The sequence below is a fragment of the Furipterus horrens genome, unplaced genomic scaffold, assembly GCF_987537825.1.
Source record: "Furipterus horrens unplaced genomic scaffold, mFurHor1.1.pri manual_scaffold_5, whole genome shotgun sequence".
Classification (NCBI taxonomy): domain Eukaryota; kingdom Metazoa; phylum Chordata; class Mammalia; order Chiroptera; family Furipteridae; genus Furipterus; species Furipterus horrens.
Genome location: NW_028327175.1, coordinates 151494044 through 151519413, shown reverse-complemented (window position 1 = coordinate 151519413; position 25370 = coordinate 151494044). Strand labels below are relative to the sequence as shown.

Genomic DNA, 25370 nt, shown 5'->3' with positions numbered 1-25370 from the left:
GCAACTGTCACATTGGAACTCTTCTCATTTACCTTCAGATCCTTTGAGTTAGACATGGCCTTTTTTTTGAAGCCAAAGAGGATCTCATGTACATTTAGTCATATATTGTGTATGTGCTACTTGTTATGTTAGTCACATGCCAGGCAAGTTGGAGGGTTCTTCGAGAAATTCACATTTATTTTTTTCAAGACCTAACGATTTTCAGTTATCTCAGTAATAGAAAAGGAGAATGCCTACTCCAAAAGCTGGTTATGCTAATAGGTTTCTTCCTCTACCTCTCAACCCCATTCCACACACCCACACACCCGCATATACACACACCCTTCCCCCACAGCGGCAGATTTACCTTCCTATGTCCTTCATTTAAGCTAATTTCTAAGGGGCTCTCAAAAATGTGTGCGGTGGCAGAAGGTAGCCAGCCTGGGATTAAAGATTTGCTAGAGATAGTCCCCTAGAAGATAAGCACCTTGGACTAGTGACATTTAATATGCTGCTCTTTCTCTTCGAAGTGCTTTGCTAGCATTACTCAGGTGATCCATTCAACACTTCTGAAAGATTGGTCAGCAAGATTACAGATTTTTCTTTTAAGGCAGAAAAGTTGGGGTTGTGACTTAAGGGAGTACAGTTTGTTTAGACATCTGGAGCTGGACGTTGATGTGTTAACACTCAGCTTCTGCCCTGCCCTTGATTCACCTTATTTTGTTGAAGTTCATAGGTATCTTGAAATTAATCAGATTTGGTAATCCCAAAGAACCCAGCTTCATTATGGTTTATATAACAGCTTTAAATAGGTCTTAAGAGGTAATAATAGCTGACTTCAAGAAAAGAATTACTTAAAAAAAAAAAAGACCAGATTTAGTAAGTCTCTAGGTTCTATTTTATTTTGCTGTTTAAATCGGGTTTTCTTTTATGGGATCCATTTTTTAAGGTGTAGAACATGATGTTTTGATATATGTATACACTGTGAAATGATTACCACAATAAGCTAATTAGCATATCCATCACCTTCAGTAGTTATCATTTGTTTTCTGTCATGAGCACACTTCAGATCTACGTCTTTGCAAATTTCAAGTATATAATACATTATCATTAAGTACAGTTACAGTGCTGTATATTAGGTTTCCAGGATTTATTAATCTTATAACTGAAAGTGATAGCCTTTGACCAATATCTTCCCTTTTCCTCTACCCCACAGCCTCTGATAACCACCATTCTGTTCTCTGTGACTGTGAATTAGACTTTTTTTAAAAAATATGTTTTATTGATTTTGCTGTTACAGTTGTCCCAATCTCTTTTCCCTCTGCTCCCCTCCACCCAGTTACTCCCCTCCCTTCAGTTATCCCCCCTTTTTAGTCCATGTCCATTGGTTATGCATATAGTTCTTCTCAACCTCTTCCTGTCTACTCCATTCCCTCATACTATGCTTAATTCTTGCATCATCTCCCTCCCTTTTCCCCCTTTCCCCTCTTCATTGACATTCTCCCCCAATGTGTTCCCCATACCTATCATTCGTTTTCCAATCTCGTTGTCTAGTTAGTTTGCCTTTGTTTTGATTCCCTAGTTTCTGTTGTTGGTTGTTGTGATACAGTTTTTATTTTAATGTTCATAGTTTTGATCCTCCTCCTTCTAAACCAGACCTTTTAAAATCTCATATAACAGTGGTTTGGATCTAATGAACTCCTTCAGTTTTACTTTGTCCTGGAAGCAGTTTCTCTGCCCTTCTATTCTGAATGACAGTTTCGCTGGATAGAGTATTTGTGGCTGTAGGTTTTTGCTTTTCATTACTTTGAATAATTCTTGCCAGTCCCTTCTTGCCTGCAGGGTCTCCTTTGAGAAGTCAGCTGATAGTCTAATTGGAACACCTTTGTACATGATTCTTTTCTTCTCTCTTGCTGCTTTTAAGATTCTCTCTTTATCCTTAATTTTTGACATTTTGATTATAATGTGTCTTGGTGTGGTTCTCCCTGAGTCCAGTTTTTCTGGAACTCTCTGTGCTTCCTAGACCTGTAAGTCTGTTTCCTTCCCCAAGTTAGGGAAGTTCTGCTTCATTTTTTTTTTTTCCCACATAATTTTTCTATTTCTAGTTTTTCTTATTCACTTTCTGGCAATCCTATAATTCGAATGTTTATTCGCTTATAGCTGTCCCAGAGGTTTCTGAGCCTCTCATCATATTTTTCACTTTTTGTTTCCTCTTTCTGCACTGTTCATTCCTTCCCTATGTTCCAATTTGTTGATTTGATCTCTGGTTTTTGTTTCCTCACCACTTGTCTTGTATGTGTTTTCGTTCATTTCAGCAGGACTAGCCTTCATTCCTTCCCTGTTGTGTTCAATATCTTTTGTTAATTCTGTAAGCTGCCTTGTGACTATAGCTCTGAACTGAGCCTCAGAAAGTTTTCCTATTTGTTCATCGGTTAATTCCTTTATCTGCTTTTTGGTTAGCTTCTTGACTGATATTTCAATCATTATTCCTGTCATTCTGATCATTTTTGTTTATCTTTCCTTCTTGGGTGGGGCTGTCACACCTCCTACGGTATCGGGTGCAGCGCCCTGAGCACTCATCACAACCCAGTTACCCCTCTCACCACACCGTGGTGCTTTGTGTGGGGGCGGGGGTCCAAGATGGATTCCTGCCATTACTCTCCACTGAGAGACCAGGAGCCTCTTCCTCTGTCCCCACGCCCTCTGGGCCTCACAGTCCGAGGCAGTGGGGGCCTGCCTTCCCCAGCGTTAGAATCGCAAGCTGACGGGTCTCGACTGCCGCAGGGACTGCTCCCCTGGCGTTTCTCGCAGTCCCGCCGCTCTCCCCGCTGCTACCTCGGACAGCACAGCCCGACCTCTCTGTCCTGGTTTCGCCCCTCCTACCCGTCCGGAGGAGCACCACTGGTTTATAACGTCATACATTGGATTTCCATGTAGTTTTATTTTCTGGAATTTCTGGTTATTTTTGGTTTTGAGGTAATTGTATTCCTTCTTAGTTGTGGAGGGAGACAGAGAGCATCAGTCTAAGACTCAGTCCTGAATTAGACTTTTTTTTAAAGATGATGTTCATTTCTTAAAAGAATATTTGCAAGTAGATGTGCTTGATGTCCACACAGACTTACTCTATTTTGGTACCAGTTTGCCATTTCTTTCACCTGATATCCACTGTCAATCACAATAATTTTAAGATTCAGTGCACTATCTGCCACATTTTGTTAAATGTGCCTCATTTCATGCTTTCAGCCACCGTATGGATTTGCTGTTATCATTGCCACATTACAGACCAAGAGACTAGGGCTGGGAGGAGCGTTTCACTCACCCAGTGTCACATTGGGTGACATTAAATAGTGTTACCGAATAGCAGTTGGGGTCCCGCTACCCACTGCCACCCTCTAGGGAAAATTCCAGAGGCAAAGGTTTAATAATAAAGAAAAGGAGTCTTTATTCAAAGCTTCACAGTTTTGGAATAACAGCTTTCCACATTCATTAGACACTTAGGCCTATCAATTAGGGCTAAACTCTTTAACACTTGAGTTCTCCTAGTGTTCCACCTGATAGTTTTAATTATCTCATTTCTATAAGGTTAGTTTACAAACTAAAACAACATAAGATACAGAAGTTACACAATTTTGGAAGAATGGCCGGCTTCTGCCTCAGAGCCTGTTCCCTCTAGAACACCCAAAGAATAAACCTGCCACCCCCCTGCCAGGCCCGCCTGATCCTAGGCTGTGCCGAGTTCCTTCCCATCCAAAATGCCATCTGCTGGGAAACGCAGCTGCAGCACAATCATACAGGCATCCTTGAGAAAGAGTCCACGAGCACTTCTTTTATTTCAAATCTTCTTGCCCATAATTCCATGCACTCTGGAGGCAGTCAGCTTCTCAGCCAATCCCACCCTAGGCTATTTACCATTGCCTTGGGCAACCTCCTCCTACAGCCCCTCCCTACACCTTCCCCAGTAACCTGATCAGATCTCTGTATCAATGGTAGAGCAGAGAATAGAATTTAAGTCTGGTGTCTACTTGAACCCATTCTTCAGCTGACCCCTTAGCCACAGGGCCACTAATAAAGGAAGTGCAGCAGACCTGAGGAAAGCACATTCACCTCAGGAACAGTTGATGTTTAGACAAGTACTCCTCACAGCCAAAATACCCCTATTGCTTGTTAATCCATCAGGGACTAACATCTCTGTAATCTGAAAAGACGCATGCTATCCTAAAAAGCTACATAGATGGCTGTAATGTTATATAAATTTAAGAAATACATTATCTTCCATTGTAAAAAGCCTGGGAGAATTAGATTTATTATCATCTGGGTATTTGTTTGCATGGCAATTTAGAATTTTCAAACCACTTTCATATCACTTGGGTCATTACATTTTCTCAGTGAGGTTGGGCAGTTACTATCACGTTCCCATTCCCCTAAGGCAGAAGTGGAGATTCGTTGAGGCTTTTATGATTTGCCATTCACTGGGCTATGAAGCGATGCAGCCCACGTCATCTATTCTTCGTCTAAGGGAACTGACATCCATGTGCATTCCCCCTGCCCTGGTCCCGTCGGGGCCACCAACTAATCTCCTGGCTTCCAGGGATAGCAGAGCTGACAGACAAGAATTGGTGTCATCCAACACTGGGGGTTGACAGCCAGAAACCTGGAGCATTATCTAATATTGGAGTTCATTAATTTTCTCCTTTTTTTCCTTGCAAATACTCTCTTGTCTCCCATGCCTGGACATTCATTTCCAGACCTGGACATACGGGTGTGTCCTCACTTACAAGGCCAGTGTGTACTTGCTCTCCTGTTTCCTCCGATGAATAGGGCTAGTGAGAAACTATTTTTGGAAAGTAGTAAGCTCTTGGAGACAGTGATATCATCATTAGTCAGGCTTTGGACTCTATTGAATAATGTGCATTTTGATTTTAGTAGTATCCTTGACATCACTGCCAAGAGGAAAATTGATGTCCTTATTTATATAATTTTTGATATGGAACTATAAGGTCTTATTAAGTAAATATAAATTTTTCCTTAACATAAGGCTCTACTAAAGCCACCCAGTGCTGATGTTAGCCCTGTATTGCCAAATGTTTGAAGTCTCTCTCTGAAGTTCAGTTTCCTCATCTGTAAAGTGGGTATAATATTACCTCCCAGAGCTACTGGGTTCTGAGGATTCAAAGAACAAAAAGTGGAAAAGGCCTAGTGATATTGCTGTTAATGTAGTAATTTAAACATTTTGGAGTCAATAAATAAGACTTAAGCATTTTTAAGATTCATTCTTTTAACTGAATGGGCTCTTTTGATTTGGTGTAGATAACTGTAAATTATTAGTGCCGACACTGGAATGCTTTTGTACTCCACAGATTACCAGATTTTAACAAATGAGCTTATATAAATGGAAGTCCTTGGAAAAGTAGAAAAAACTACGCATATAAGGAGACGTTATTATTTCAGACCAACACTTGTTTTGTTGCCAAATTTTTTATGTGTATTTTCATTTAATCTCCATATCAACCAAACCTCAATTTGAAAATAAGAGCACTGAGGCTGAGAACAGTTAAGAAACATGCTAAGGATCATAAAACCAGCAAGTAATGTTGGGCACTTCTGAAGGGCTTTCAATAAACAATGATAAGGAAAGGTCAAAGGCAAAATATTATATTTTCTTTATTCCCACTGGAGGCCAGGTTGAGGGCTGGCTTAGTATCAGAGCCAAGTGGGCCTGCTAACTAAAACTGTGAAGTTGACAGATGTCCTACCCAGTGGCCAGCATCACCAGCCAGGGCAGGCATACCCCTCACAGAGGCAGATTTAGGAGCAGAGGAGGATATCTGTGCTCTGTAACCCAGCTCAGACCTAAGCGGGTTAAAATTAGATCTGGGCAGAGCCTTCTCAGCTACTTTTCCCAAATTTACCACTCAGATAAATCACTCCGTATTTCAAGAGCCAAAAGGAATATAAAGGGACAGGGAGAGACCCACACTTACACAATGGGGTTGCCATTCCAAAATGGAAAACTTAGGAGTGGGAAAGAAGTGTTCTCCATTAACAAGTGGTAAAGGCAATTTTCAGATCCAAGTCTATGACTCAACTTCAAAGCCAAGTTTTTCCATTAAACCCTGGGAACACCCCTACTTGCTATGGGAAATTCAAGAGCCAACTCTAGTTCATCTTTTTTAACCATCATCACATGTGGTATCCTATTTATTATTGTAAGTAATAAAAGCTTTTACCCTGGTGCCATGCATAACATGTCAGAACATTTTTAAATTCATATTGTTTGTTAAAATTAGTAAACAGTTCAAATTTCATATTTCAGTTTTAAGTAAATGTTCATCTGTAGAAATAAGTATTCAGAACTAGGTAGCTTGAAAATAAAACTACCAATTAATTCTCCTTCTGTGAAAACCAAGAGTTCAGTTGAATTACCTGCTTTTTTATTTAGATGGTTGCACTGTGGTAAGAGCATTTTGTTTGTCGGTATTGCAGCTATTAGAATTACTAAGTCTACCCACAACCTAAGCAGACCTCTATGGAAAAAAAAAAAACAAACCTGGGACAAATATTGGAACATATAGCTGATTGTTTAGAACAACTTAGTAATTTGTTCAGTATACATTTGTTCGTTTGTGTTATGGCGAAGTTTCAGTGAGTGGCAGAGAGTTATGAGAGGAAAGGAGCTGGGAATAACTTGAAGTGATGTGGGATCCCAGTGAGCTGGCACCATCCAGCCTTGATAAATATTGCATGATGGCAGTGATACTTTTTTGTGTGATATAATTCATTGTTTCAATAATTAATGTCACCATTGCATGTTTCTAAGAGTGCCACAGGTAAATAATTTACTGTAATTACTAAAGAAGAGTATTATTATTTATTTATTAGAAATTTTTTTTTAAGTGTGTTCCTTGAAAAACATGAATAGTAACCTCAGGATCTCAAATGCGGAAGTTGTAGGTTGTTAAAAAATACTTTGAGCAATATCACCCACGTGATACTAAGTATTTTGCCCTACTCTGGGGGTTGATGAGTTGGGGTCTCCAAAAGTCAGTAAAATTGGTAAATAAGGCCACACTAAAACCTAATTCTATGTTTACCCACATAGAATTTGGGAACTTTCTGATGTGATGTATTTTGGGGTTAGGACATTGGTTCTGTGGACTCCTATTAATGCTCTTGATGGCACAGTCGTCCATTGAACGTGTCCTCTCTCACTGAGTGCAGAGAAAAACGCTGTTCCACATGCTAGATAGGATAGTGACTTGCACATAAGTACTCTACAAATATTTTTTTAAATTTGATTCCAGGGCTTTTAAAAAAGTCTTTGTAATTTAGAGTAATTTTTTTAAATTTGTTTTTAAAAAGTCATGCGATTTTCCAAGACACACTCATTAGGGAAAAAAAGAATTTCCATATTTTCTTCTCTCCACGGGTAACTGCCTAGTGTACCTTTTGGTGACTCTTATCATACATTTTCATGTCTCTAAATAATATGTATGTTGCTTCTTTTTGGCTTTTCCTCATTTCAGGAAGATGAAGCTTTAATTTTTAAAATACCTCTTTTCCCCCATCTATTTTTCCATCCCCCTATTCTCCCCAAGCAGTTGTATTCTATTTTGGTTATACCAGGATGTGTTCAGCACCTCTATAATTATACCTACATAAATGTATTTACAGATGTGAAGTGTATTATGATTGCACTTTCTTTCCGGCACAGTATTTTGCTTTCCCTAGAATTTTACATTTGGTTGGTATTCTGTACAGATCACTAATTCAACCCATAGACTCCTCCCAAGTTGTGCAAATCTCCTATCAATATGTTCATACTTCTTGGTCTTCTATAAATTTCATCTATGTAATTCATCTCTCCTAGAGCTTTCTTATTTGTCAAGTTCCTCGTTGGCCCACTGCAGCAGGTGTCCTCCTGGCTCCTTCTCCATAGTCACCATGAAAATTCCCTGTTCTTGCGTTAGACCATGTGCCTTACTTCTTGATTCAGTCCTTCATTTTGGTGGCATACTTCCTTCAGTAGTTGCCTTTACTGAGTGCAGCAGATATATATAGAGAGAGGTTTCATATAATTCTATTCTTAATTCTGTATTCATACTTTTTTTTAAGCTGGTTATAGAATTCTGGGTTGAAAATCATTTCCTCTCAGAACATTGAAGGAATTGCTTCTTTGCCTTTAACCTCAGTTTTTTCTCTTTAAAATTTTGGGGAAGTCTGCCACCTTTGACATTTTTTCTCTCTAAATTTGGAGAATCTTTCTGTGTCCCCAAATTCAGAAATTGCAGATGATGTGCTGTAGCAGAGTCTATACTTCTCTATAGGGCTAGTTGCTTTGTGGGTCCTTTTACCCTGATAACTCAGGTCTTCAGCTCTGAAAAAGTTTCTTGAATTATTTCCTTGATTTCTTCTCTATTTTACTATATTTCTCTTTTCTATAATTTTTTTTTGAGCAGGGAGGAAGATTTTAAATTCTGAAACTGATTTCTCTCCTTTCTTATATGTTCTCTCCTATTTTTTATTTTAAACAATGTTGCCCTAGTTTCTAGGTATTATTTTCAGCTTTAATGCTATTATATTTGTTATTTTCTCTGAGTTCTTTCATTTAATAAGGGTTCAGTATGGAGTAAATAATTAACAGGACAAAAATTGAGATTGGTCTTATTTTTTGTCTGTGGGATAATATCTGTATCAGATTTAAAACATTTTTAGCCATTCTCGCTTAAAATATAGCTTCTGCTTTATTCTCCTCTTCTGAATTACATGTATGTTAAATTTTTCACTATGTTGCACATGTCTCACACTATTTTCTGTATTTTCCATTCTTTTAAAAAAATTCTTCATTTTGTATGGTTTTCCATTTATGCTTCCAATTCACTAACCTCTTTTTCCGTTGTGTCTGGTCAAGGACTAATACTGTATTTAGAACTGGACAAATGTCCATTTGACTCTTTTTTTATATACATTCCAGTGCTCCATTGAATTATCCTTTTATTTTCCTTTTTCTATCTTTTTCTCTATTTTCTTAAACACACTAATCATAGTTATTTCACGTTTTATTAGCATACTTCAAAATGTAGGATGATCTGGGAGTCTGTTTATAGTATCTGGGCTTTTTCTTTGTTTGTTTGTTTTTGTTTTTGTTCATGTGCTCTGGCTGTGCTTAGAAATTTTTCATTGCATGCTAGACATGAAGTGTAAAAAAGATGCAGACACGACACATCCAATGGCGATATATTCCACAGAGGATTCACGCTCCTTCTGCTGAGCAAACAGGGGTGGCTGATTATTGAATATTATTAAGAGGCTGCTGAAATGAGGCTGGTTTGCAGCTGGGGTAAAGCTGAGACTACCCCTGGTTTGTCCCCAGCCCTTCAGGGTCTTTACTTGAAATTTTGGTGTGATTTTCAAGTCTCCTCCACAGACAAGTCCCAAACGAAATCTGTTTCTCATGAAACTGCCCCAAAAGCTCCATGTGCCTTTCAGAGATTTTCTGGTTAGGTTTTTAGTTTCCTGTTCTTCACAGCCCCAGAATTCAGCCAGTGTTCTTATGGAAAGCATGCTCGAGGCCACCCAAGTCTCCACCAAGCTTCTTTGATTCTTCTGTAACCCAGCAATAGTTCCTGCAAGTACAGAAGCCCAAACTCAGGCTGCACTGGTAATTGACAAGTGCCCAAGTTAAAATTGGCAACAGAAAGTCAGCTCAACTGTTCAAGATCTTTCCCTCTCCAGAGTGCTGGTCCTCTAGTTCATGCCTCAGCTGTTCTCTGCTGCATCCCGAGGTGATTTCCATATTTATCTGGTGTGCTTGGCAGCAGCACCTGGCTACTCTGCCCCATTTGGAAACAGAAGTTGTCAGGATTGAATCTTTTATTTTTATTTTGAGATTTAGGAAAATAATTTTATAGTTGTTGTAGGATTAATTTGAGTATGTGCTGAAGTGCTTAAAATCATGGTTAGAATTATTTCTCTGATTCCTCGTACTGTGCCTATTACTCAAGATGCTTTCTTAAAAGATTGAAATAATATAGCATATCAATAAACTTTGTATTCGAATTCTTTTTTGATTATGCTATTACAGTTGTCCCAATTTCTCCCTCTTTGCCCCCCTCCGTCCAGCACCCCCACTACCTCCAGCAATGCCCCCTCCTTTGTTCATATGCATGGGTCATGTGTATAAGTTCTTTGGCTATTCCATTTCCTATACTTGCTCTTAACAACCCCCTGGCTATTCTGTAACTACCAATTTGTACTTAATCCCTACACCTTTTTCCCCATTCCCCCACAGCCCCCTCCCCACTGGCCACCATCCTAATATTTTACATATCAAGGATTCTGTTTCTGTTCTTCTTGTTGGCTTACTTTGTTTTTCAGATTCAATTGTTGATAGTTATGTACTCGTTGCCATTTTAATGTTCATAGTTTTGATCTTCTTAAATAACTTCCTTTAACAATTCATATAATTATGGTTTGGTGATAATAAACTGCTTTAGTTTTACCTTGTCTGGGAAGCACTTTATCTGCCCTTTCACTCTAAATGATAGCTTTCCTGGATAGAGTAGTCTTGGTTGTAGCTCCTTGCTTTTCATCACTTTAAATACTTTTTGCCAACCTGTTCTAGCCTGCAAAGATTCTTTTGAGAAATCAGCTGATAGTCTTATGAGAACTCCATTGTAGATAATTATCTGCTATTCTCTTACTGGTTTTAAAATTCTCTCTTTATCTTTAACCTTTGGCATTTTAATTATGATGTGTCTTGGAGTGGTCCTCTTATATCCACCTTGTTTGGGAGTCTGTGCTTCCTGGACTTGAATGTCTATCTCCTTCACCAAATTAGGGAAGTTTTCTTTTATTATTTTTTTCAAATAGGTTTCCAATTTTTGCTCTTTCTCTTCTTCTTCTGGAACCCCTATGATGTAAAGATTGGAATGTTTGAAGTTGTCCCAGAGGCTTCTTACACTATCCTTGATTTTTTGGATTCTTTTTCATCTTGCTGTACTGATTGGATATCTTTTTCTCCCTTATGTTCCAAATCATTGATTTGATCCTCAGCTTCATCTACTCTGCTATTGAATCCCTATATATTATTCTTTATTTCAATTAGTATAGCCTTTGTTTCTGACTGGATCTTTTTTATGTTGCTGAAGTCCTCATTAAATTCTTTGAGCATCCTTATAACCACTGTTTTGAACTCTACATCTGACAGATCGCTTATCTCCATTTTGTTTAGTTCTTTTTCTGGAGTTTTGATCTGTTCTTTCATTTAGGCCATATATCTTTGTCTCCCTGTGTTTGTCTTTATTTATTAGGTAGAGCTGCTTCAACTTTGTGTTTTGGTAGCAAGGCCTAATATCGTAGGTGTCCTGTAGGGTCCAGTGGCCCTATTCCCCAAGCTGGGTTCTCAAGGTGTGCCCTCTTTGTGGTCTGAATACTCCCTCCTCTTATAGATGAGTTTTGATTGCTGTCAGTAGGTCAATGGGAGGGATTACCCAGTCCAGACAGCTGGTAGTACCTGCTGTGCCCCCTGGCTCACAATCACCTCCCTCTATGACTTGTGGAGGTGGTTGGGTGGTGTTCTGATATGGCCTCTGTCTGCTGGGGGAGTGGGTCTGGGGTTTCCAAGGTGTTACAGGTCAAGGCAGTCTCCACTTGTGTTCTTTCTGGGGCTCCTTGGCCTAAGCTATAAAGCTGTCTGCAGATGGCTGCTGCTAGTGCTAGGACTTGGGCCACCCAGTGAAAGGTACAGGGGCTGGGCTCAGCAGTTGCTTGTTTTAAGTGCATTTAGGAAGGTCTGAAGCTTGTGCCTAGCGCAGCCACCGCTATGGAAAAGCCACTTGTTACCAGCTTGAGTGGGCACATATTTTGGATGGGGCAGACCCTTAGGTAATTGTCAGGACAGGGCTTACTACCTTGTGAGCCAGGTTGATGGAGACTCAGGTATGGGGCCACCACACCATGGTTCTGTGGGGGGGGGGGGGGCTCAGAAAAGGTACAATGGCCTCTGTCTGCAGTTCTATCTTGGAGGAAGCACCCCGCCAGCTCTCACCCTGTTGCCAGACACTTCAGTTCCTCCCCATATACCACTGGTGCCCTTCAAGGTACTACCCCGGTGCTGGACCACAGAGGGAGTGAGTCTGATTAAGTCCATATGCTCACATCCTCCAAGAGGAGATGCTTGAGAATCCCACAGTTTCTTCCACTGACCGAACCTCCACTGATTTTTACAGCCAGAAGTTATGGAGACTTACCTTCCTGGCACTGGAGCACTGGGCTGGTGGTCTGGTGTGGGGCTGGGATCCCTCGCTCCTGAGATATCCCTCCATTTTTGTATCTACCACATGTGGGTTTGGGACCAGACCACTCCATGTCTATACATCTCCACCCCTTCGTCCCTCCTACCCATCTGGATGAATGTGTTTTCTTTAATTCTGTAGTTGTTGGACTTCATACAGCTCGATTTTCTGAGAGTTATGAGTGATATTTGTTCTGTGGTATAGCTGTAATTTGCCGTGGTTGTGCGAGGAGGTGAGCCACGTTTACCTTCGCCTGAAGTCACCTGTTTTCTAGTTCTTAAAACATCAATGTACACCTGTAGTGAAGTATATAAAAATTATTTATTTTGAGTGTTATACTATCTGTACTTATAGAGATATATGGGTATATATTGTAATTTCAGGGAAGCCACTGTCTGTATGGGTTGTTGATGCAATCTATCATTTTATTTTTCAGCATCTAACATTCACAAGAGAATTTGATTCAGATTCTCTTAGACACTATAGCTGGGCTGCAGATACCTTGGACAATGTCAATCTTGTCTCAAGCCCTGTTCATTCTGGGTAAGTGACCTAAAAGTCATTTTTCTTTATCCTATTAAATTTACATTGCATTTAATATTTGCAGTTATAAACTCATATTGACAAGCTTCATATGTATGAAATATTGACCTTCGGTAGGACTTTGCTAGTGAGTGTATGTGGCTTATTTATAAATAGTAAATATTTTACTAAACAAATTTGTGTATCTTTTTATTAATAGAAGCACAGTTTTAGGGAAAAAAAATCATTAAAGTTTTGGTGCCTAAAATTTTCCTGTCTATGCTGGTACATTTCTAGGTCCTTGATTTTCCTTTTCAATTAAAATATTTAAATATAGTCATTTCTCTCAGTATTTATTCAAATGAAGTTTTTTCCTAAGTGTCTGATTTTCCTTTCTAATAAAAAAGTAAATATAGATAGATATTTCTATCAATTTACCTCACCATTTTGTTACCCCTATTGGGGTTCCTGGGTTCCCCAAGATAGAAATTGAAAAGAAAGCCCAGAGACATTTCCAGACAGATTTTATTAAGCTTATGCTCAAGCACAAGGGAGATAGCACAGAGGAAAGGAAGGTCCTCTGAACTGGCTCAGGGGCTGGCTCTGCTTGGCTGCTTTTATAGGTTGGGGACAAAGCAGGAAGGCTTTTTGAAAAAAAAAGGCTCACAGAATTTTCCATTTCAGGGTCAGGTGACTTCCTTTTCCATTTGCCTGGCCTGGTGACTACATTTCCACCTGACGCTGTGGGGGCAAGATGGCAGACTGCTCATTACCACCACACTAGGAAGGTTATATAGCAGACAAACCTTGGTCAACTAGGGAGATAGTTTAAGCAGGCAGATAGGAAGGAGATAAAATCAGCTCCCTCTGTGTTTTTGAGTACAGAGTGGAGGGGTGGTGACATTTGTGGTCAGCTTATCCCAAATTCCTTCTGACCATGTAGTCTAGTGATTTTCAACCTTTTTCATCTCATGGCAGACATAAGCTAATGACTAAAATTATGTGGCACACCAAAAAATACATTTTTGCCAATCTGACAAAAAAATTAGGTAAAATTTTGATTGATTCACACTGGTACATTGGTTGTGTTGGCTGTTGTTATTTATTTTTATTTGGCAATGTAGGGAGAAGAGGTCAGTGGCTCTGACTACTTTGTGTCAGGTCTTGCATGTTTTAAAATTTCTTGCGGCACACCGGTTAAAAATCACTGACCTAGTCTTAGGTTGGCTTCATGGCCACTGGTATTTTCTATTCCTGGCTCAAGTCCTTATGCTGTCTCAGTTTAACTGCTTTGGTGCCTTGCCTCAAACGATAGAAGAGTTTTACTCAAAACTTCAGTTTTTAAATAAGTAGTAAACTCTGGTGTTGTTATAATTTTCTCATGATATAGGCCTTTGATTTGACAAATGATTGGTTTTGTGTAATTTTTTTTAAAAAAGAAAATATAAATTTGAAACCTCTAGATCAACTTTGGTACCTTCTGCATCCCTGGAATAAAATTATAATTAAGTTGTGTTAAATTACTCTTAGAAAAGAAAAGAATATAAAGAAATCCACTTTTAAGAAAAGAACATGCCAGTGTATGTCCATGAGAAGTGCTGTGGTGAGAACCACATCAAACAGGCCTCATTGTTGCCCTGTCGGCCAGCACAGTGTGAGGCTGGTGACTGAAAGCTGACCTGCCTCGACTGCTGAATTGATAACCAATTTATTATTAAATAATAGGATTCTGTACCTATAATTAAAATTTGGGATATGTGTTATCCATACAAATGGAATAGAAATAATGCACTCGGATGGTGAAATTTCAAGGTATTTTCACCACTGAAATTGGCATTTAGGCCACAAATTAGTCGTGATCCAGGACAAGGGCTGATTCATTTGGAATTAAATAAATTAACTACAATTAACATTTATTAAGTTCTGTATGTATTATATGAAGTATTTTCTGTTGCTTTTAATTAAGATAAAGTATAAAGCTAACATTTACTCTGTGCTTTTCATGTACCTGGCATTGTGCTAAATCTTTTACATGTATTTTTTTTTTTTTAACTTAAAATGAGACAATGGGAGAAGTCTTACTCGTTATTCCAGGTTTACAGATGAGAAGTCTGAGATTCAGAGTAATGCTGCCAGTGTTTAAAATATTCTTAAAGAAGTGTAGCTTGGAATACCACAACTCTGAAAAACAAATCGCTGCAGTGTCATTCAGATAGGAATAATTTACATGAAAGTGCTTTATAAACTATAAACTACTTGATGGTCTTTGAGCATTAACATTATATTTCTTTAAATTAGAAAAACATTTAATTATAGTAGCGGTAATTATTAAACTGCTAAAAGTATTTCCACAATTTATATTAGATATATATGAGTCTAAAATTGCAAAAGCAAAAACAATCAGAGTTTAGAAGGAAACTCTGGGATATATACGGTAGGCAGACATGTTGATGAGTTCTTTGAGTAGAGCTTAGTGATTTGCCACCATGTTAAAAGGTCTAGAACCAGCACTTTGTACCCTCTGTGTAAGAAAGGAAAGTACTACCATTAACTTAGTAAACTGAGAAGTTGAGGGAGCACAGGGTAATAAAGTCAGAAATGAACTTCCCCATACATTGGAGACAATGAAGTATTTGAATATGCAAGTTATCTCTCCTCCTTGAATTTATTAAAGACAATAGACACATGCAGGAAAGGGAAAGTAATGGCAGCTAATACGGGCTTATTTGAAAAGAAAAATATAGACTTGGTATATACTTGGAAATAGCTCACTAATGCCAGGTCTGCAGATGAGCGTACTTACGGCAAGTGATTTTCCAGGTAGTCCCACAAATGCCAGATGCCTTGGTTTCATGTTCTGATGGTTTTTATTTTTCTTTTGCTTATCATTGACATTTTCTGTTGCTTGCTTCTAATTATCTTACATTAATTTTTCCCATTTGCTTTCTAAATTATTTTGCAGCTATTCTTCTCCACTTCCTCAGTATGATTCAAGGTGACAACTGTGTCCTTTATGTGAACCATCCTATTTTTGTATTTTTAATTTCTGTGACTTTCTCCCTGCAGTTAGATTGTGTCAGTGTCTGTAGTGTATCAGCATTTGTCATCTTGCTATTTCTAAAACTAAAACTATTCATGTGCTAATTTTAGAATCATATGTAGAATTTCTGCTTTAGTTTAAATATTAGTAAGATACAACACATGTAATTAAACATCACCTTTTAATTTGTTCCTGTAAGTTATATTGCATGTAATTTTATTTTGTAAAGAATATGTAAGGAATGAGTTTGCGAAACAAATCGTTATATTTCATAATGTAATTGAATAATAGGACCCCTACCCTGCCACCTTTCTTCAGTCTGTTGGCTCTATAGTGTTGAAAATCTTAGAACAATATCTAATCAGTCATAAGCTCCAGCTCTACACTGGGTGCTATCAGAACACAGAGATTATTCCAATTTGTCATTAAAATCTTATAAGTCATGTTTTTTCCATTTGGTTCTGATATTCTCTGTAGCTGGGATATTTTTATAGTGACACTGATTACCTTCTGACACTACCTCCAGACTGCTGATCTACAAATGTTATGTCATATACACAGACTCACACATACCTATATATCTGTACATATATTATTATTATTTATTATTATTAACCAAGACTGCCCCAGGCAATTTCTGAGCATATTTAACAAAATAGTTTTGTTCTTTAGTCCATTCAATGAACATTCATTGTGTATAGGTACTGTGCTCAGCTCTGCGGGTGAAACAGTGGACAAGACAGACCCGATCTGAGTGACTATATTATTAGACTCAGCCGCTTGCTGCCAGGGCAAACATTGCCCATTCACTGTAAACACCATGGTGTTTATTTGTACTCATACAAATGAATTTTCAAACCCAGAGTTTATCTTGAATTATTTTTTAATCTACTATCTTACTGTATTCTCAATCACAGTTGGTTTTAATTACTAAATTCTGGGAATGATCAGATTTTATCTTAGACTTCACTGCCACATTGTCTTTGTTACTGACTAAAAGTAGTTGTTACACATTTATATGTCTAAGAAAATTTAGGCTCCCCAGAGCAAGTTCAGGTGAGCCTTGTAACATCTAGCACTGGAGGCAATTCATGCAGACACTTGTATAAGTGAACATGTATCTTTGTCCTTGACTAGGAAGAACTGTTTTTTCCTTCTGTTTTAATTTTTGAGGGGTCCCATTTCTTTTCCTCATACTTTGAATATCCTAGTGGCCCCAGTCTCTCAAAGTAGGTATAATGTTATAGAAAGACATAAATTAATCCAGAAGGAAATGACTAAATCCAAAATGAGCAAGAGGATGTGAAATTGATTCCACCTCACTGATGGCTAGAGTTGGATCTGAAAATCAGATTGGCTAAAAAATTATCCCCATGCTATGTCTCTCTCCATGGGGATAGCAAGTCAGTTTACTTTATTGAAGAGGTTACTCTTCCAAGGTTAGGAGACTAACTCTTTAGGAAAGGGTCCCCAGCTAGAACCTCCACGCAGGGTCCCAAAATCTTTTAGTGAGGCATTAGAACTCTTTTTAGATGAAAATATAATAGAGGATTTTGATGGATGGGATTATTTTTCCCTAAAATACTGCAGATATTCAAACAATTTTCTAATCATCAACATTTAGGACTATTCCAATAATAAGCACATTTTCTCCTGTGAAAACTAGAACGCACAGATCCATGTTTCTGTTCACCTGTCTGACGTGCACTCCTCCATATGTCGGGCTCACCAGTTCACGCTCACCAGAATGCTTTCCAGCACTGTCGCCGTGGAGGGAGAACTCCCCTGAAGACTCCTTTCCATGAGCACACAAAAGGAATCACAAATTGCGATATGCTGTTACCCTGACATGACACAATTAATTTCTTTATATATTCATATTTTTCTCATTAGCTTTAATATAAAGACCAATGACAGAACTATATAGTTTAGAGACATTTTCTAAAAAGTTCACACTACGATATTTATATTGCTATGGAAATACTCAAATGTAGGTTATTTTAAACAGTTTTAAAGACAGATTTGTATTGAAAAGATTAAATCCCTTTCCATCAAAATTGCCTTAGCAACACTAGTCATCTTCTGCTTTTATTACATTCTGCTTTGTGATAGTAAAAATTAGAGTGTTGGTATGATTAAATATACATTCATTGTACGAGCTGTACATGTTATGACGTACTGTGGAGTTTCATCTTACCTGTCAGGGAGAAATTCCATAGTCAACAAATGGCGAAAACCACTTCTAGTTAAAACAATCCTTGAGTATAGCTTAAACCACCCATGAGAGACCACATGCAGTGGTTTTGTTTCTGGTTTTTAAATGCATGACAGCCCTTTAATAGCCAGTTTTTATTCCAACTTTAGAACAGTCTCTATTCCTTCCCTTTGAGCAACGACAACGCGGTTGGCCTCTCTCAGGGGGCCGTGTTCCACCGAAACGAAGTTGTCGTGTTTCACTTTTTGCCCACTTCACAAGTTCAATGCATGTTTGATGTGACTCCACCATATTTACTTTCAATTTATTTTTAAAGAGAGGAAATGATAGTTACATTGTCTGTCACCTTAAACTTCAACACCTAATTTCAAAACCTACTCTGAAGATAGCTTATTTCTGTCCTTGATTTGGCCTCTGATCTTCTTCCTGCAGGTTTCTGGTGAGCTTTATGGTGGATGCGAGAGGTGGCTCCATGAGAGGAAGCCGCCACCACGGGATGAGAATCATCATTCCTCCACGCAAGTGTACAGCCCCCACCCGAATCACCTGCCGTTTGGTAAAGAGACATAAACTGGCCAACCCACCCCCCATGGTGGAAGGAGAGGGATTAGCCAGTAGGCTGGTAGAAATGGGTCCTGCAGGGGCACAATTTTTAGGGTAAGTTATTTTGTCAATTTTAATCTTGGCCCTCATAACCACATCTTTGATTTTCTTTGCCTCTAACTCAAGAAGTTAACTATTAAAACTATGTAGTTGGATGATTTCGATCGCGTACAACTTTTGTGTAGTGTCAGAGGTCACAAAGCTGTGTAATTCTGTGAAAAGCTCATAGGCTGATACTCCTTAACTCAGTTGGCTGGTCAAAGCTTTTACTAACCAAGAAGCATGTTCTCTGCTCAGTGAGTGCACGGAACCCCAACAACCCCCTAGCGGTCAGTCAAGGCACCATTCTTAGGGGAAAAATATAGATGCTAGAATTATATCACCATGTTGAAAAAATGGCTACTTTGGGTACATGTCCTCTTATAAAGATCAGTGTTGTGGGAAACAATCCATTGTGATATGGTATTTTACAGAAAGAAAAAATTTAATTCATTTTCTGAGGTGGCACTTGGGTGCAAATCAGGCAGGCTCTGTCGTGACGGACAGTTTGTTCACAGTTTCCCCTTCTCGTTTCTCTTCCTGCTGCATGGATGTTATTCAGTAAACTGCATCTTCCTACCAATCCTCCCCCTGTAAATGAGGGTGAGAGCTTGGTTAGCCGAATCCTGCAGCTTGGGCCTCAAGGAACAAAATTTATTGGGTAGGCTCTTCATAGACAAGATACAGAATGTCTACGATTCTTTTTCATTTTTCAATTTTTTTCTGTCATACTCATGGTCTTATTCCTGTCTTTATTTTTATATTTTCAATTGTAAATGCTTTCAGTTGATGTGTGTCACTGAAAGAAAAAAAATCATAGTGGCTTGACTTAATGTAGCACCGCTACCTATCTTGTGCTTTTCGAGCATGTGGACTTCACCGCAAGCATTCCGCTTTCATGACTCTGTGCTTTTGTAAGCCTTCCTTTAATTTGAAATGCTTCAACTAAACCTGATAGCTTTTAAGACAGACTGACAGTCTAATTTTAATCCAGTATAAGAGAAGGTATTTACAGGCTTTGAATCAACATTTGCTGTAAGTGAGATATATGTATGTGTATGTGTATATATGTATGTGTGTGAAGCTACATTTAAAAACAAAGTTTATGTGTACTAATTTTCACGGGCTTTGAGGAGGAAAAGTGATCAGTAACTAAACTGACCTTGAAAAATGTTGGGAGTACAAGATATAGAAAGAAAACCAACTAGGCAGCAGATAGAATATTCTACTGAAGTCATTCGATTGTTTCGTTTTATTTTGTTTAAGCTGAAATGTGTTGGTATTTGTTGTTTGTTTGCTCGTCTGTTTGGTGTATGTGCCTTGGCAGTCTGCATGAAGAAACCTGTTATGAAAAGTTATGCTTGGCTTCCACTCTGGTCAGAGATCCTTGTCATATCTTCTCTCCAATGACGTTGAGTGTCATACACAAAGTCACATTCCTTAAATATTTACAGAGACAGTATCTGATGCATTAACCTGCAAAGATTGTATATATAGTTCTCAAAAAAATGTAATATCTAATCATCAGCTGTTTTTAAAAATAAAAACTATGGGAAATAACTTAAAATAATTCACAGTACTAGGCATAGTAGCTTTTGCCTCTACATGTCAAAAAATAAAGGCATAAAGTTTTTTTAAATCCTTAATTTGAATTAATTATAATTATTTTGCCAAAAGTGAAATGATCATATTTGTCATACCATTTTAAATGAGTGTATTTGTAATACACTAAATATTCATGTTTTCATTATATTATTTGATCATTATAACTGCTGTACCTTTATATGCTCATAAAGCCTTTATCTTCTGTTATCACATGTACATAAACATGTATGTGAAGAGGGGAGGTCACATACAACCTCTGTAGGAGAATAATGATACTGTCTACTTAAATGTCATAAAAGAAAGCTGCACAATCCAACGGCATAACCTATATGTGATTGTGGTCTGCTTACTTCCATTCATTTTTTTTTTTTTTTTTTTTTTAGCATTTATCCTATTTTAAAATTTAGCAAAATTATTCCTGTGATTGATTGGCTGTCTTTAATTTGCAGTCATTCTTTTTGAAAAGGACACTGTCAAAAATCAATAGATCTTTATATGACAATTTCAAACAAGTGCTTTTTCAGAAAATTTAAATATCCCTCTGTAGGTTATACCAGAGCTAGTAAATTATGCTGCCTTCTACATTTCACAAATGAAATGAAAATCAGGGAAGCTGTCTTAACTACATAGACCATGATTGTTGGAGGAGTGGATTGTTACATTGATGTTTTCTTGCTAAGGGGAAAAAAGTCAGTAATCTTTAAAATAGGAAAGTTACAAAATTTCTTTTTTAAAGCAATGACTGTGTCCTTTTAAATCATTAGAATATTTACAATATACCTATAGTGTTTTTTAAAATGGTCCAAGTTTCTTTCTTATGGTCTATTTTTTAATGTTCAATTCTGTGAATCATAATTTCTTTTTTTACCTGCTAAATTCCCCCACCGGTTAAATATAAAGCCTAAGCTACAGTTAGCTCTCAATAATTGTTTGTGAATGAATGATGGCATGTTTTCCAGCTTCTAATATATTATTTAATTAGCAAATGATTCTGCAGCTTTGAAATCATTCCCAACCTTAGTGGCACCTCTGATTTTTAAATGAATACTGTTTGTGAAACATTTTTTTAAGTATGGTACTATAAATATATTTAATATGACACAAAAATAATGTGGGTTTTTTTCCAGCCCTGTCATAGTGGAAATACCTCACTTTGGGTCTATGAGAGGAAAAGAGAGAGAACTCATTGTTCTTCGAAGTGAAAATGGAGAAACATGGAAGGAGCATCAGTTTGACAGTAAAAATGAAGATTTAACCGAATTACTTAATGGCATGGATGAAGGTAATTCTGATGACTCATTGTTTCTATGCATCTCTGCAAGAAAAAGAAATCAAAGGAATAACTAGACTAAAAGAAACAGTCCGTGAATTTCACACATTTGTACATCAAGCTGGGAATCAGGCTCCTCAACTTTTATCGCTGTTTTCTTGTATCTAAGGCATGAAATTCCATTTAATCTATCAAACATTTTCCCCAATAATACTGAAATACAACTACTGTTGTGATTCTTTCAGTCTTCAATCAAGCACATCAATCTTTCCAAAACCCAAGAAAGTTTTCTAAGTCAAAAATTTATAAGGAGGGTGTGAAATAATAATGGAAGGTATGCAAAGTATGCAGAGCATTTTTAAGAAAATACATTCATCTTTTATTTTTGGAATTATTATTTCTGGACCCTTTTTTTAAATCTCAGTTTTCTCCCAGATTCTTTCAACATTCTTCATGAAGTTTTAATTTCTCATGGCCTGTAATCCATTAAAAAAAAAAATAAGTTTCAGGCTAATTATTGGAATCTCATTCTAGACCTGTAGGACTGGCATAGACCGGAGCATGTTGCTTCCTCATACACATCTTCAGCTGTCCAACCCTTAGAATCATAGCAATTTTTCTTAATGGACTTTGTGAATAGACTTGTTTTGAGATTAGGTACAAGATGCACAGTTTTCCTTTAAAAATGTAAAAAGCAATTGCAGACCAAGCTCACCATAAAATAAAGCCAATCTTTATACTGACTTCCCAATTACTGCAGATTCAGCAGTTGTTTTAAATAACAGCTTCATTGGAGATATAATTCACATGCCATAAAATTCAGTCTCTGAGTGTTTAATTCATTCATTTCTGGAATGCTTACAGGAAGGTCTCCTGGTTTCAGGAGACAGAGGACAGAAGAGCTCGGCAGACTCCAGGGTGTTTTAGGGATGGACACAGGCAAGTTCTTTGATCCCTGTGCGCTTTTGTTTCTTCTATAAAATAGAGATTACTAATCTTCCTTACTTTATAGGGTTGTTGTTTAGAAAAAATAAAGTAATTCTATGAAGAGTAATGAAATGTAAGCCCTTGATAAATATCAGCTGTCAACACTATTATATTCATTCTATAGACAAAAAAAAAAAAAAAAAAAAAAGTCATGCCAAAAGTTTTGTATAAGACAGCCAACTGAGAATTTCAAGGTGTCCTTACAGCAAAGTGGGAGGAAACTAATAATTGTTGAGTGTCTAGCATTCATGAGACACTGATAAATGCCTTTTTAATGAAAATTTTAAATGACAGCATAATACTGCAAAGTGGGAAGTTTTAATCGCACTTGATAGGTGAAGGAACTGAAGTTCAGACAAGTCAAGTAACACTGAAGGCTACTCCAACTAAGTAGCAGCACCAGGGTTAAAATCTAGTCCTGCTATTTTCAAGATATTTAACTACACACCCACCCCTTGTTTTAGAAATGTGTGTCTTGTAGAGAAGAAAATAAGCCTAAAGAGGAAAATTCCTACAATTCTCTAGATTTAAAGGTCCAGAAGTGTAGTCATTTTAAATGTTATATATTTAATGAGTATACGTTAAATGTCTGTACATCATACTGATATGTATATCACATAACATCTACAACTTCAAGTTGTAGGAACATGTAATGGTAATTAAAATTTCTAGTTTTTACTACCTTATTTTAAAGCATGAAATATAGTCATTCTCTTAGAAGGAAATTGATAAGAATATACAATCAAAAGTTTTAAAAAGAATAAATCTTAAGGGAATGAGTTGAATTAGCATTTTGAAAATAATAGAAGAATGTAGATGATTCACAATAAAAGTTGGAGAGAATAAGAGAAATGGGCTTTCAATAGAGGATAGGTTTTTGTTTAGTTTTGTTTTAAGGAAAATTAAATATAAAAATATTTTCATATATGCAGTACTTCTTCAATGCTAATGTAGATTACTAATTTTTAAAATGTAGTATCTACTACATAGAATTTTCTCCTTTTTAATGGATAGCTACCTTGATACTGTAAGCTCCTGCAGGCAGGATACATGTACTAATTATTGCTGAGTCGCCAGAATCAGGCACAGTGCTGATTTAGATGTTCACCCAATCCCAGTGAGTGGGCAGAAGGAGGAACCTCATTACAATATGTAGCTTCGTGGAAGAAAGTTCTCATTAGTGTATTTCCTCTACTCCAAACTTCATTAGTGTTGATCTCCAGGAGGAAAAAAAATTAAAGAGGGGGACTTACTTTGCAGAAAGTCCTGAGGAAGTAACAATATTCTAGGATTAACACTGAATCTTCAAAGACAGTGCTGTCCAATAGAACTTTCTACGATGAGGGAAATATATGCACTGTGCTTTCCAACAGCGGTCACTAGCACTGGCTCTTGAGTATTCAAAATGTGACCAGTGCAGTTGAGGAAGGTAACTTTTAATTTTAATTTTAATTAATTTTACATAGCCAATGTGGCTATCTCACTGGACACTGCAGTTCTAGCAAAAACACTGAATATTCTAATAATATATCCTCCTTCATTTTTTAGTATAAATTATAATATGTCCTATCAAGCAGAAGTAGAATTTTTTTTTGAATTCTACATGGAATAGACTTCCATGATTTCATGCTGACATGTCTGTGTTTTTAATAAACCAGTTTTCAGATAGGAATTAGCCATATCTTGGCCTAGATAAATGATTCCTCAAACACTGCCATACTAAGATGTTTTAGAGAAATGATATATAGCCCCCTATTCTGCATGTGTTATATTGGAAATGGTAGATAGAGTTTTTGTGCTACATTTTTAAAGACCAGATAAACGTTGATTCCATTTTAGACAATTAAGAGGAAATGTAAATACTTCAGGTTTAAAGACTCAAGTACTGGAAAGCCACTGCAGCAAAAATTGGACTGAATTTTCAAGGCACAGTGGTTTCATGTTTTGAATTTTTAAATACTAATAATGAAAGAACCACCACACACCTTTATAACTGAACCTCCACTCATCAGATTTCATACCAAGCTCAAGTCCCACTCCCCACCATTCTTCTTCTGTCCCTAAGGACACTTTATTCTTAATGGAACATTCCTCCTGTAAAAACAGACAGAAAAACAGACAGACAGGAATAAAAAATTTATCTAGCTCTTAAAGAAAAAGAAAAAAAAAGGCAGCCCGTCTTTCTCCTTCAAGATCCAACTAGCCAAAGCTTTCGTGGGAAGAGAAGCATAAGCACACTGAGGAGGTTTCATGTGACCTTCTACCCTCGCCACTCTGCCCACCCCTCCTCTTTTTGCTCCTGAAGAGTTATTAATTACCAGGATGAAAATACTAAATAAAATGAACCAAAAAACCAGTGACCAGATCACTCAAGACTTCCTTAGAGAAAAAGAGAAATCATTCTATTTTACTTAACCTCTTAATTTCCCCAGGTGATAACAATTAAGCCTCATCTGTGGCCTATGGCAGTGCCCCTTGATCATACCTGTCATTTCAAATGTCTCCCTTTCAACTTTTTTGTAAATGAATTCTATGTGCTACTTCATAACTCATCGATGTGCACTTTTATAACCAGTTTCATTGCACCCTCTTCTCTGAAAATCTGAAAGCCCAAGTATTTAAAAATCATCTTAGCCAATATTTTGATCATTGATTTTTACTAAACAACACAATTGAAAGAATTTGATTGTTTCTATAGTATTTTAAAACTTGCAAAAACTTTCCACATGCACAAGGAAATTTAGTGGTTAGAATAACTCCAGGGAAAGACAAATGCAGGTTGGAGTATAATTTGCCGAGTGTAATGTGCTTGTTAGA

General features: G+C 37.4%; 1 protein-coding gene across 3 annotated transcripts in view; it reads left to right on the top strand.

Annotated features, from left to right (window-relative positions):
- The window catches only part of ANK3 (ankyrin 3), a 501644-nt gene that overhangs the window by 408592 nt on the left and 67682 nt on the right, over window positions 1–25370 (top strand). For 2 of the 3 annotated variants that reach the window (XM_090278064.1, XM_090278065.1), the window contains 3 exons: window positions 12709–12815; window positions 18482–18706; window positions 21424–21578. In XM_090278064.1, the coding sequence (XP_090134190.1) occupies window positions 12709–12815; window positions 18482–18706; window positions 21424–21578 (487 nt within the window). Of the gene's footprint in view, window positions 1–12708; window positions 12816–15756; window positions 15790–18481; window positions 18707–21423; window positions 21579–25370 lie in introns of all 3 variants that reach the window. The other variant, XM_090278066.1, reaches the window with a different exon arrangement.